Source organism: Hyperolius riggenbachi, chromosome 4, assembly GCF_040937935.1.
Source record: "Hyperolius riggenbachi isolate aHypRig1 chromosome 4, aHypRig1.pri, whole genome shotgun sequence".
In the NCBI taxonomy this organism is placed as follows: domain Eukaryota; kingdom Metazoa; phylum Chordata; class Amphibia; order Anura; family Hyperoliidae; genus Hyperolius; species Hyperolius riggenbachi.
In genome coordinates, this window is record NC_090649.1 from 311279607 (window position 1) to 311293872 (window position 14266).

Here is a 14266-nt window from a genome sequence, read left to right on the forward strand (position 1 = left end):
CTAAAAATTGTAGAGCAAATAAATTAGTTTGCTCTACTAAATGCTCCCACATTGCCTCTGTCATAAAAAGCTGGAAAATGTCAATTGGTGCCTGATTGACAATGGGCACTGACACACCAGCGGTGGCTGTGAAGGGTGGGATGTTGGGCGCAGCATAATTAGGGGGTTCCCAGGTGCCATTTAATATATGAAGCGGTACCTCCTGCCTGCGCGGTACCTGTGGCTGCCTACCCTGTCTGCGCCTAGCTCCCCCTGGCGCACTGCTGCTAGCAGCAGCGGGGTTGCCCACGGAGCCCTCTGCTGGGTTGCCCACGGAGCCCTCTGCTGGGTTGCCCACGGAGCCCTCTGCTGGGTTGCCCACGGAGCCCTCTGCTGGGTTGCCCACGGAGCCCCCTGCTGTGGACAGTCCTGATGGTCTCTCATCAGCGGACTCAGGACTTGGGTCCCTCCTCAAGCGGCGTGATGGCGGCCCTTCGGACTCTGAAGATTCAGATCCTGAACCAGAGCCGGACGGAGGGAGCCAATCACTACCTGACTCATCCTCGCTGCTGCTCTGCTGGAGGATGGCGGCTGCCTCCTCCATAGAATAGAGCCTCCTCGCCATTTAAAAAGGGATAGATAAAGATGAAAAATATAAAAAGATAGATTTTTTTTTTTTAAAGTGACAGTTTTTTTTTTTGGGGGGGGGGGGGTTGGAGAGGGGGGGGGGGTGGAGACAGTAGAGGAGGGGGGGGGGACAGTAGAGTATAGGTAGTAACAGATAGGAAGAAAAAGATCACAATAGATCAGTGATCAATAGATCGGTAGGGAATAAATGGCCAAGGAGAGGGAGAATCAGGGATTCTGGGCAGTATGGGGTTAAAAATTCAGGGATGGGGGGCAAATTTTATTAAAATAAATTCCTACCAGCTTATCTGTCAGTCTGTCTCTCAGCTCCTGTCACCACAGAACAGTGATTGATCTGTGTGACAGGAGCTGAGAGACAGAGAGAGGGAAACCTTTTATTTACAAACATTATTAAGAATGCACATTGTTACTGGATGTAACTATGTGAATTCTTTACTTCCTTTCCTCTGATTGGCTCAGATGAGCGCTGGCTCCTCTTCACCAAACAGCATGGCTTGTAAGCCGTCGGGGACGAGCGCGCACCACGCGACCATGCGCGCGCACACGCGGAAGTGCGCCTGGACGTGCATTGCCGTCCAGTTAGGCTTTATCTGCCGCTGCCTGGACGAGCTTGCTCGTCCATTTAGGCTGAACCGGTTAAAGATCATCAAACTTTCCAGCAGATATGACAATATTGGCAATATATCACCCCATCCGAGTACACCCAGCATAGAGACCCCTCGGTCCACCTTTGCTTCCTATCTATCACAACCACAAACCACTAGAAAATTCAAATTTTGGTTTGATGAAAATCCAATCGGATGACTATTTTTATAATCGTTTGTAATCGATTGTGCCCATCAACAGAGATTACTTACAACCAATCCGATCAGAATTTCTGACCGCTCTAACAATTTTTCGCTAGAAATTGGACCATTAGTGGCCACCTTTAGTCTCCGCAAGTACGTTAGATTCCGACCTGTTGCACTGCCCACCCGGAACTTATTTGCTGGGACTTTACCTTTACGCATGTGACTATTAATCCCAATTTGCACTAAACTAGTTTGTATGGCATGCCACATGCACATAGCCTTTTATATACTAATATTAATTGGTCGACTTCATTTAATGTAAGTGAGTAATTGTTTTTAATTTTTTTAATAATTTTATTATTTTATCCTTATTGGGAACATGTACCCTTAATAAAATTATTTTTGATACATCCATTTTTGGATAAGTCTTTCTCCTTTTTTAAAGTATGCATTGTTAATCTACTTAACCAGTTTTATTATAAAGTTAAAGCCTTGCCCTCTTTGTCTTTGACATGAGATTATATATAATTTGTTTAAACTGTACCTGAATTGACATGTGACATGATGAGGTATACACGTGTATATACAGTGCCAAACATACATAGAACTAGGCTGTGTTCTTTTTCTTTCTTTTCCCCATGGTTAATAATACATGTATGTAAAAAGGGGCCTAAAAGACTGTGTCATTCAACCGCGACAATAAAAATAAACCTGCTTTTTTAGCTTTTCAACAACAAATAAAAAGCTGTTTTTAGGAGGATAGATACAATTATTGTTTCATTATATCTTCAGTTCAGGTTTGTTTGGATGTTAAGTTTTCAAACTGGTGCTTGAAATATATATATTTTTTTTTATCTTTTTGCATTAATGCAATTTGTGAGTGTTTGTTAGCACTTTATTTGATTTGATGATTTTTAAATCTGCTAAAATATTGTACCGGTTCAGGTGATAGTTTTACCCTTGCATACAATGATTTTGTTTGTTGTAGCTCTCTGACTGTACCGTATGCTCTGTGCCTTCTTTTATTACTTCCTCTCCATCATGTCTCCTAGGAAAACGCCAGGCTCCAGTGTTCGATGTATTTGAAGCATTTCTGAACACAGACAACATTCAAGTCTTTGCTAATGCAGCCACTGATTACATTATGTGCCTTATGAAATTCGTCAAGGGATTAGGTAAACTAAATTCTTCTTGTTCACAGCAACAGATGCCGTCATCTTGTATTAATTACAAGTTACCTGAGCTGACTGATGGCTTCTAGGATAAAGGATTGATTCCTAGCATTTGCTTAGCTTAATCAGATTATTTATCACATAGCTTGGGTAATGTTTGTTTGTTTGTTTGTTTTTTACCTTAAAGTTAAAAAGCCGGGTCATTCGTAATTTTGATTGATTCACAGCAAAAATCTATTGATATTATGATCAAAAACGACTGAAAATTTTGGTTGATCGGATTAGGCAGGGGAGCAGCAGGAGATCGATGGCCCAATGCGTTTCACTGTATAGAACAGTGCAATGCTGCAGTTTGAAAAATTTACAATAGATTTCATGGTAAAATCTATTAAAAAAAAACTAAATGCAGTGTATGGGGGATTCAATACCTCTCAGATGAGATTCTGATCAGAGAAGGATTAATCTGTTTGCCACATTGGGTGGCAATCTAAGCATGGATGGCCACATTAAAGGGACACTTAAGTCAAACAAAAAAAACGAGTTTTACTCACCTGGGGCTTCCAATAGCCCCCTGCAGCTGTCCGGTACCCTCGCCGTCTCCCTCCGATCCTCCTGGCCCCACCGGCAGCCACTTCCTGTTTTGGTGACAGGAGCTGACAGGCTGGGGACGCGAGTGATTCTTCGCGTTCCTGGCCACAATAGCACCATCTATGCTGCTATAGCATATATCATATACCATATAGCAGCATAGAGGGTGCTAATGTGTCTGGGAACGCAAAGAATCACTCGCGTCCCCAGCCTGTCAGCTCCTGTCACTGAAACAGGAAGTGGCTGCCAGTGGGGCCAGGAGGATCGGAGGGAGACGGTGAGGGTACCGGACAGCTGCAGGGGGCTATTGGAAGCCCTAGGTGAGTAAAACTCATTTTTTTTGTTTGACTTAAGTGTCCCTTTAAGACAGAATCTATCATCCTCACCCTATCACCACAGTTACCAAATCAGTACCAGGAATCTCATGGTATTCCAGCTACAGCACCACCTGCTGCTGACATCTGGTATAGCAGTTCTTCCAGTGGGGAGATTTCAGACAATGGTAAAGTGAACCAGAAACAAAGCACCCTCATGTATTTTACCATATATATCAGTGGGAACATTAGAGAAAACACCTACCCTGCTCAGTGTTTCATCCTTCACTGCTCAGTCTGCTTCTAATCAGCCCTGATAAAATCCCTGACTGAGCATTCAGTCTGGCTTTGCTCAGGAATCATTATAGCTGAGTCTGTCTTCTATGGTGTCTTTTCAAACCCAAGCCTGCCCCTTTCTGACTCTGCTATAATGACTCAGCTATAATGATTCCTGAGCAAAGCCAGACTGAATGCTCAATCGGGATTTTATCAGGGCTGATAACAAGCAAGCTGAGCAGTGAAGGACGATGCATAGAGCAGGGTAGGTGTTTTCTCTAATGTTCCCACTAATATATATGGTAAAATACATGAGGGTGCTTTGTCTGTGGTTCACTTTAATATCACCCCAGCACAGAGAATGGGAGAAGTGTCCTCTGGATATTCTGTTTAGGTGCCCCTGTTGCATGTCAGGCCCGTAAGTTAACACCACTTGGTTGCAGGCTGTGCCATTTACCAGAAGCTTTGTGCTGCTTTGGAGTGGGTTGTTTCACAGAATGTGTTGTCTTTGTGCCTAACAATTCAGTATTTTTTTTTATAACAGTCTACCTTTTGCTTCTAATGGATAGATTAGGCACATGCTTTGCAATTTTAGTCTAGCTTGTACATGAACTATCCTTAGATTAATCTTTAGCTTATTAGACTGGATGACGGATTGGTAAACTACATGGTTTAGTCAACTGTTCACTAGTTTGCCCCGTAAACTAATGGTTTAGTGCAGGTTGTAGCACTTGAAAAGTTGCACATTTCTGTGCTGCTGCCCATCTGCCTCTGGCACTGTTACCCGAATAACAACCACCCTCAGGCTAACCAGACACCAAATTAAAATGAATGTAAACACAAATTGTAAGTAGTTGGAGATCAGTTCACAGTGCAGTTTTCAAGTCTATTAATTGCTGAATGTTAAGATTGCAAAACCCCTTTCTAAATGCTTTGGCTACCACATATTAAGTGTACGAAATAGCTTCATGTGATTATTTTATTGTAATTGGTTGCGTGAACCATCACACCAGTGAGTTCTTATTCTTAGTGTACAGGCTTTGCTACTCTGTAATTATAACAGATTTGTTTCTGGAATGTGTATTTTCAGGTGAGGCTGATTGTAAAGAAATTGGAGATTGTTCAATTGCCTCCTCATCTTCATCCACAGACCTTTGCCTTCCTGCTCTGGACTATCTGAGGAGGTGTTCACAGGTAGTAGTATTATTATTATTGATGATTTATAAATCGCCAGCCTATTTATGGTGCTGTACAAAGTAAGAAACAAACATGAAGTACATAATAGTACAGACAATGGTATTATACACCAATATACAAAATACAGAATTGGTACAAAATACAGAACCGTGGTCCCGCTGTCCGGTCTGGTAATCTGGCAACTTCCAAGCAAGTCCTCTGCGTGCGCTCCTGAAGTGCGCCCCCCGCGTCATCATGCCAGGTGCCGTCAGCCTCCTGCGCAGTTCTCTAAAAACTGTACCGCACATGCGGCTGATGGCGCCTTGTGTGATGACGTGGCGGGCGCACTTCAGGAGCGCACGCGGAGGACTTGCTCGGAAGTTGCCAGATTACCAGACCAGACAGCGGACCACGGAAGAGACCAGGAAGATGCCGGGGGACCTCGCGTGCTACGGTGGGCTGGAGAAAGCCCCAGGTAAGTCCCGATTTTGATTTTAAGAACAGGTCAGGGTCCCTTTAAAATCTAAAGGTATGTGTGGCAATTATACCAGTATTGTAATTGTCTTCAAAACATTATTTCAAGAGAACCGGAACTAAGAGGTATATGGGGCTGCCATATTTTAAGAGATTTTTTATTGAAAATTTTAGGCATAGAAATACAAAACTTATCCATACCAACCTCCCCACCCCAATGAACCCTACAAAACAGAACCCCCTGGGGCCCACATAAATGAACAGCAATAAATATTCCAGCAGTCGAACATACAAGTGAAGTCATATAATCCAGAAGACTAATATCATCAATAGTTGAAGATACAATGCATTTGAAAACATTTAGAGGATCAAAAAAATCTACAGGTGCAAATCTGATATATTGACCATGATATCTAAATCAGAGACAGCAGAATTACCATTCTCTACCCAATAGTCCCATACTTTATTAAACTTGGTGGCATGACCATGGGTTTGATAGGTAAGACAATATAAAGGAAGGTTTTGATTGACCAAAGTTTTGTAATCAAAAATGGAGCACTAGAAGATTTCCATTTAAATAGTGAACATTTCCTTGCATAGAAAAAGGCAGTCCTAAGAAATAGCTGTTTATGATTGTTACAAGTGACATTCTCAATGATACTCAGCATTGAAGCTTTTAATGAGAGGTCTATTGGTCTCTGTAAAATTTGAGCAAGAAATTGTTTAACCTGACCCCAAAATCTCTGGACTGGCTCACAATTCCATACACAATGAATAAATCCAGCTTCAGGGCATCCGCATTTATAACACCTAAAACTAGTATCCCATCTCATTTTGGACAATTTAAGAGGGGAGTAATATATCTGGTGCAACCATTTGATCTGGTTTAATTTATCATTGGCGCAAATCATGCTAGTCATATAATAAGTTTCAAATTCTGACCAATCTGCCTCCGTAAAAACACAAAGCTTGGATTGCCATCTGGATTTAGCTATCTCTTTTTGAGACAAGACCAAATCGTACCTTAATATTTGTTTAGAAGTATCTTTGTTCAATACGAAGGGTTTAATGCGGACACCGAGGCTGCCATATTTATTTCTTTTTAACCAAGGTATTCACTTCCCAAACTCAGGTTCACCGGTAAAGAAACCGTCCAGCCGGTGCTCTGCGTCCAACAGGTACACCACTCCTGCTTAAACAGTGGACATGAAGAACAAAAGACACGGCACTCTGAAGGCTTGAAGGCTGTGAACAGCAACAAGCTGTATTGGAGTATAAGGATACACACAATTGGTATCCTTATACTCCAATACAGCTTGTTGCTGTTCACAGCCTTCAGAGTGCCGTGTCTTTTGTTCTTTGTGTAGCCATTATTTCCTTTTAAACAATTATAATTGCCTGGCTGTCCTGCTGATCACACACCTGAAACAAGTATGCAGGTAATTCAGTCAGAGCAGCTGATCTGCATGCCTGCTTAGGGTCTATGGATAAAAGTACGGTATTAGAGACAGAGGCTCATCAGGACAGCCAGGCAAATTACAGTACATTGTTTAAAAGGAAATAAAAACCAGTATGTCAGCCTCCATATTCCACTCCCAGTATTTACTGGAAACCTCCACACACTCTCTTGTTTTTTCCTCCATTTATTTTAGCATAGCTTTAATTTAATCTCCACAAACAATAAAGTAAAGTAAATGTAAATGGTGTGTCTTGGAGAGTTATGCTGGCTATATACTTATAGATTTCCACCCAATGTTCCAAAATGATTGATTCCTTTCCGAAAAGAATCGATTTAAAAGGAATCGATTCCTAGCATACACTGCATGTCAATTTTCAATAGATTCCAGCAAGGAATCTATTGAAAATTGATTAAACTGCAGAGTTGCACTGTTCCATGCAGTGCAAAGCTATAGGCCATCGGTCTGCCAATGCCCTTGCCACGCCTCCGATTGTTTTTAATTTTCCATCCTGTCCGATCGATTCTTTCAATCAATTTTTTTTATAAATTGATCAAAAATCAATCCATCTGACATTTGGGGGAATCGAATCAGTAAGGGATGGAATAAGAAAATCGATGAGTGTATGGCCACCTTTAGTCAATGTTTAGAGCTGCTTAAAGAGGAGCTGTCAGCCATACTATCTCAGGAAAAAAAAACAAATATATAAGTAGATAAATACTTGCTCTACTCGCATAACATATGCACTGTCCACATTATGATTCCTGTGAATTTTATAAAGGATAAGTAGAGAATCCTATTCTAGACAGTTTCCATAATTACTGTGGCTATTTTTAAGCCAGTCGTGATGCAATATCCGCCCTTAGTCTCCTCTGCCTGATTTGCCCGCCCTTCACTATAGAAAGTGCATTGTTTCAGCCTGAGAAATGTTGGCCAATCAGAGAGGAACAGAGGTGTGTGTGTGTGGGGGGGGGGGGGGGGACAGGTGGGTAAGAGGCTTCAGCCAATCAGGCTACATTAGTTAAGTCTGAGGGGAAGTAGAGAAGCAAAAAAAGACAACCCAGAATGCCCTGCAGCTTCTCTTTTGTGTACCAAATTTTCTGTGTACCAAATAAGTCATGTAAACTGGGAAATGATAATTTATCAACAAGAAAAGTAATAGTGATTTTAACTTTTGGAATGCCTGATTAGCACCCTTGTTCACTTGTTACTTGTTACTTGTTTACCAGATAAAAATAAAGAATTGATTTTGATTTTATGCCCGACCGTTACTATTTAAACAGTAAATCACCAGTATTCTACATAATTAAAGTGCATAGACAGTTTTTCAGTTTTGCGCCTCTGGTCCACTTTACTTTCATAAGATAAATGGACTATATTTGAAATTAAAAAGAAAAAGATCTGGACTTTTAGTTGGTGTGAAGCCCTAGATCAGCCTTCAAGGCTTTAAAGAGAACCCGAGGTGGGCAGATGGGACACAAAGGCATGTTCTCTGCCTCATAACATGCCTCTGGGTCCCCACACCGCTGCTCTCTGCCCCCCACCGCACTATAGCCCCTCGAGATTGGCAACATAATTTGTTGCCATCTCGGAGGTAAACACAGGGAGAGGGATTCCCTGTTCAAAACACCTGTCAGGGGTGTTCTTACAGGGTTTCCAGCGCTGCTCTCTCTCCCTGGCCACACCCCCTGCTGCTCCCCTGCCTCCCTGCACGCTGGATGAGAGAATTAATCTCTTGCCAGCGTCATAACCTATAGGTCACAAAAGTGAAAGTGGGCCATTGTGGCCCACAGGAGTGGCGTGGAGCAGCAGTTTTGCGGCTACCTGATCCGTTCAGCCCCATGGACCAGGTAGCCTACTTTTTGAAAAAAAATTTGAGCCCACCTCGGGAAAAACTTAGGAAAATGCTGTTTCTTCTAATATCATATACTCTTACCTAGTAAAATTGTATTAGAACAAATTTAGAGAATGGCATACCCTGTATCCCTATGGCAAATAAGACACACTCTGCTGTGCTTGATCTTTAGTAAATCAACCCCGATATATGTCATTTCTTATTGTCACATTGTTAGTGATGTTTAAATGGTATGGAGATAGTTTCATGATAAGAAAGGAGAGACCTCCTACCATTGATCTTCATAGAATTATTCAGAGTAATTCTGCACCCTGTGCCTGTGGTTTACTGTACATTATATTTGTATTCTGCAGTTGCTGGCTAAAATCTATAAGATGCCAATGAAGCCAGTGTTCCTGTGTGGACGTCTGAACAGTCTGCCTCGTCGTGTTCAGGAAAGATCAGCCAGCAGTGAAGATGGCATTGATGCTGTGTTATCAGAATTTGATGATGACACTGGTGAGCCTGTAGATCCATGATTTATTTGCGAGAGAATATCCCTTGCCCTCCTCTGCTACTCTCATTATACATTTATCAGACTCCCATTCACTCCCCCTGCTTACTCTTTTCCTGCTAGTTTCCAAGTGATCATTATGCATGCCCAACATCATGGGTACATCAGAAAAATTGCACTGTTTAACATGCTAGTTGAGCTGATATGGTTTAATGTTGGAACTGGTTACAGCTTTACTGACTGCCAGGTTAATATGGTTTTGTTTAACCTGCCTATGCTTGGGAAGATGTTCCACACTGTGCTGCTCTTCTTATGACTTGACTATGCTTGACAAGCCTTTCTGGTCAGCAGGCACGTAACTTTTCCTGCTAGTAACAACCAGGAAAGCTTAGCTTCTAGGGGGGGAAAGATACGTTTGGGGCCATTTTCTGTTGGTAAGGGTATAACTGTATGTTTGATTATGCATACCAGAAATATGGCTGCTGTGAGGACAGGGGAAATGGAAATATAATTGCATTTACAGTGGGTTGAAGGGAAAGATTGGACTTCCATGTAAAGTAGTGAAGAGAGGTCTGAACAAGGATTCATAGGAAATATTGTAACTAGATAGATAAAAAGACAAACAGATAGGCAGAAATCCCAGCAGTAAGTTTTTATGCTAGGTCATCTGTCTAGTTGCTTATAACAGCATCAACACTGATGATTTCATCTGCTTTCTTTAATTTGCTGGTGGACTGATGGAAGCCTGTTGTGATAGGAGTTTGGAGAGTGCCGTTAATATAGTCTTTTTAAAGAATGCTACTTGCCTGGGTGTTAGTCATTGAACCAGAACTGGTATGCAAGTTAAGTGACTCTGCTTTCATTAGTTGCGGTAATTGTTTTCTTGTTCCAGGTTTGAGAATCAAACACTACCAAATCCTAATGATCAGATGGCTGCCAGTCAACTGGTTATCCCTAGGCTCCATATTCCTTTCACTACACATTTCTTTTAAATTGACTACCAAATCAAGGGATAAATCAAGCTCACTATTACCACAAGCACAAATATCCTAAAGGCTATGCCTTCTATGATTTTGCTAAGTATTAATGTCTCTCCCAGTCTTTTATGTGTCATTGAATGTTCTGATTTGGTCTCCTTGGTCTTGGACAACAATCCAGTATAATACAAAACATGACTCGGTACTGTTACCTGCTAATTTACATTCACCTCTGATTTAATTGAGGTTTTTGTTTTATATTCCTCAGCATAATTGGATATTTTAAGTGAAAATAGGTTTATTTGGCTGATTTATTCATTAACTGTTCATCTGGAATACACTAGGGGTTAATTGCTTCTATCCTCCCAAAACTGTGTGACCAATCACCCTATGCTTGTTATTGTAGGTCTTATTGATGTGTGGATAAATCTCCTGGAGCAGCTGACTGCTGCTGTATCTAACTGTCCACGTCAACATCAGCCTCCCACCCTGGATTTACTGTTTGAGTTGTTGAGGGAAGTTGCTAAAGTACCAGGTAATATAGCTTATTTCTTTTTACAAAATTCCCTGTAAAGTGATGCACAGTATATACTGCACATCGGTCTATTCTCCGTTGGTGGAAAGCTGGGCTTGGGTAACAATAAATTAAGAACATCTTGCATACCCTTATCACCGGTCTATTATTAAAATGAAAATTCAAATCTTGCGAAGACCAGAAATTCCAGTGTGAAGTTGTGGTCACATGGCCAGCTCAATGGCAGCTTTCTCTTTCGTTGTACAGACTATAGATCACGGTCACCCTAAGTGTTTGTTTTTTTTCAGGATCATTTCAGGTCTCAGCTTTCTAGTTATCTTTATACGGTGTAGTAGAATGTCCTGTTTTATCAAGAAGGGGGCAATGTGTGGGAACTACTTCCCAGACGATAGACCATCCGATTCAGATTATTATGATCGGATGAAAATCAGTGCCGCCAAGTGCATGCCCGATCGACAATGCGACCAATAGGAGCTAAGGAATAGCAGGTGCCCTGTCTCATCTCCACCCTCACTACCTCATGAGTTGACCAGGCCAGGGGAGACGTTTGGATGACTCTGAGGAGGACATTTATCAAGAGTGTCTGAGACAAAATATTGGTAAGTAATTTTTTTTATTTTTATTTTATTTATTTTTTTTTAGAAATCCGTGCAGAACTGTCTCAGACATCTTAAGAAATAACTGGATAGTGCAGTTTCCATCTAACTCTGTTGTAAAATAGGAGGAGTTAGGAAGGTTTCTCAGAAAGTGCACCGTGTGAGGGGAAATTGCTGTGGTAACCAATACATCTACTGTATTGATAGGCTCTGAGTGAGGAATTTAAGAGAAGGGAGGAGCACTTCACAAATCATGCCTAGCCTGCACTGCTGCACAATCTGTAGAAGTGTTATTAAAGTGAACCTTAAGTCAGAAAAAAAAATGAGTTTTACTCACCTGGGGCTTCTACCAGCCCCCTGCAGCAGTCCTGTGCCCTCGCAGCCACTCACTAATCCTCTGGTCCCCCGCTGCCAGCTAGTTTCGTTTTTGCCGACAGGCCCGTCAGGACTGGCCACGCGTAGCTTTTTCCGCATTCCCGACTGCAATTAACGTTATTGCGGGCCGCAACACGTACAAAAATACGTGTTGCCGCATATCTAGGATTAGTGAGTGGCTGCGAGGGCACAGGACTGCTGCAGGGGGCTGGTAGAAGCCCCAGGTGAGTAAAACTCATTTTTTTTCTGGCTTAAGTGTCCCTTTAAGCACTTTTTAATTTGCGACAGTTTAGGGATGGATTTGCACTTTTAATACTGTAGTGCAGTTCTAGAAATTCCTGCTAAACTGATGCTATTATGCAGGGTTTAAAAAGTTTCTTATCATGCAGAACAGGTCCTCCTACTGGTTAGAACTGTTTAAGAAAAACTGTCGGTAATGCTTTGATAAATCTGGCCCACAGATTTGCTATTCTCGCAGGCCAGCAGCAAACCCAGCCAGCTAAGTAATAAGAAATAATACAAAAATAATTTGTGAAATTGTTGCACACAATATGGGTTGAAAAACATGCCTGAACTAGAGCTTCAAGTCTACACATAGGCTATCATTCATAAAGGAGCTGTCGGTATGGAGAATCAGTGTGGGAAAACACCGCTGCCGGTATTTTAGACTTCTGGCTGCTGCTTCATAAAAATGTATCCAGTTGCGGTGGCAGTGCGGAGATTCCCCGAACTAAGCTGGCGGTAGGCAGGCGGTAGGCTTGCGGAGACAGGGAAGTAGCCGAGTTGATACATTTCTCCGTGTTCTGCTCTGCTGCAGCTGCCTGGGAGGTCTGTGTGTCTCCATTTACTTACATTGTTATCGCCACATCAGAGGGAGCGGTACTTCCCGACCTCACACCGCTTGCGGTGATCTTCATGAATTAACATTTTGCTACATTTTTTACAATAATCACCGCACAAGGCGGTGATTTATCGCTGTGCTCGGTAATGTCAGCCTTTGGAAGGAGCCTTTATGAATGTAGATTTTGCTACGTGTGCGGTAAAGTCAGCTGTTTTAAGCATTTCCGCATGCGGAAATGCTTTATGAATGATGGCCATAGAGACATTAATGTGTAGTGAGCACCAGGTGTCAGAATCGTGTGTCTGTGGCAGTGCAAGGGTTTAATGGCATTCAGGAGGGGGTTTAAATCTAACCTGACAAACTTTTTACCCTTTGACAGCAGTTTCTAAGAACAGTTGTTCAGTTCACATGTTGCCAGAGAATAAACTGGGCAAACTGGTGCATAATCTAAAGACACCCAGAATTTAGTTAAGGGTGTCTACTGATGGATCTGCATTCTCCAGGAGGCTGAAAAGAAGAGACTTCTTATACTTTTTATCTTGGATTTTTCCAAGCCATGATAAAGACAATTTCTGTCATTTGCAGTGTCAATTTTTCTTCTACAAATGCAAATGTATTTTTATGGTCCTAAAAACCATAGTTAACAGTTCACCAAACTGCTGATGATGTAATGTCTATGGGAGCAACTGACAATCACTGCATGTGCATTGCTGGAAGCTCAGTCTTGCAACACCTCATCTGTTTTATATATATCAAATACAGCAATGTCTACCATCCTGCAGTTCCTCTAAATCACATATACTCATTTTTTGGAGAGAGGAAGAAGAGAGGATAAGTTCTGTTTCTTAAAGGGACACTTAAGTCTGTGGGAAAAAAGAGTTTTACTCACCTGGGGTTTCCAGCAGCCCTCTGCAGCTGTATTGTGCCCACGCTGACTCCATCAGATGCTCCTGGCCCCACCGGCAGCCACTTCCGGTTTCGGCGACAGGAGCCGACAGGCAGGGAACGCGAGTGATTCTTCACAATAGCGCCCTCTATGCTGCTATAGCATAGAGTATATATCATATAGCAGCATAGAGGGCGCTATTGTGGCTGGGAACGCGAAGAATCACGTGCGTTCCAGGCCTGTCGGCTCCTGCCGCCGAAACCGGAAGTGGATGCCGGCAGGGCCAGGAGCATCTGATGGAGTCCCATATCTCTAAAGGCACAAGTTACTTTGAAATGTGGACTTAGCTGTCCCTCAGAGGAGCTCACAATACAATACCATAGTCAAATGTCTGTATGTATCGTGTAGTATATGTATCATAGTCTATGACCAATTTGTGGGGGAAGCCATTTAACTTATCTGTATGTTATTGGGGTGTGGGAGGAAACCGGAGTGCCCAGAGGAAACCCACACAGACAGTGCCCTGGTTGGGATTTGAACCCGGGACCCAGCACTGCTAGGCAAGATTTCTAACCACTACGCCACCATGCTGGTAAAAGAAATCATGATCTGTTGGTAACTCTGCCTTACATGCTTACTTTACCATGTTTTGTAGGTCCAGGCTTTGCCATCTATGCTGTTGTACATCTTCTGTTGCCTGTGATGTCAATGTGGCTGAGTCGCAGCCAGGGTGATCACTCGTACTGGGATGCAGCATCTGCAAACTTTAAACATGCGATTGGTTTGTCTTGTGAACTGGTGGTGGAGCATATTCAGAGCTTTATAAATTCAGG

General features: G+C 42.3%; 1 protein-coding gene across 1 annotated transcript in view; it reads left to right on the plus strand.

Annotated features, from left to right (window-relative positions):
• Nucleotides 1–14266, plus strand: part of ARFGEF3 (ARFGEF family member 3) — a 128652-nt gene that overhangs the window by 96969 nt on the left and 17417 nt on the right. The window contains exons 24-28 of the mRNA XM_068231665.1: nucleotides 2471–2593; nucleotides 4859–4962; nucleotides 9084–9228; nucleotides 10607–10735; nucleotides 14089–14265. Of these exons, the coding sequence (XP_068087766.1) occupies nucleotides 2471–2593; nucleotides 4859–4962; nucleotides 9084–9228; nucleotides 10607–10735; nucleotides 14089–14265 (678 nt within the window). The remainder of the gene's footprint in view (nucleotides 1–2470; nucleotides 2594–4858; nucleotides 4963–9083; nucleotides 9229–10606; nucleotides 10736–14088; nucleotide 14266) is intronic.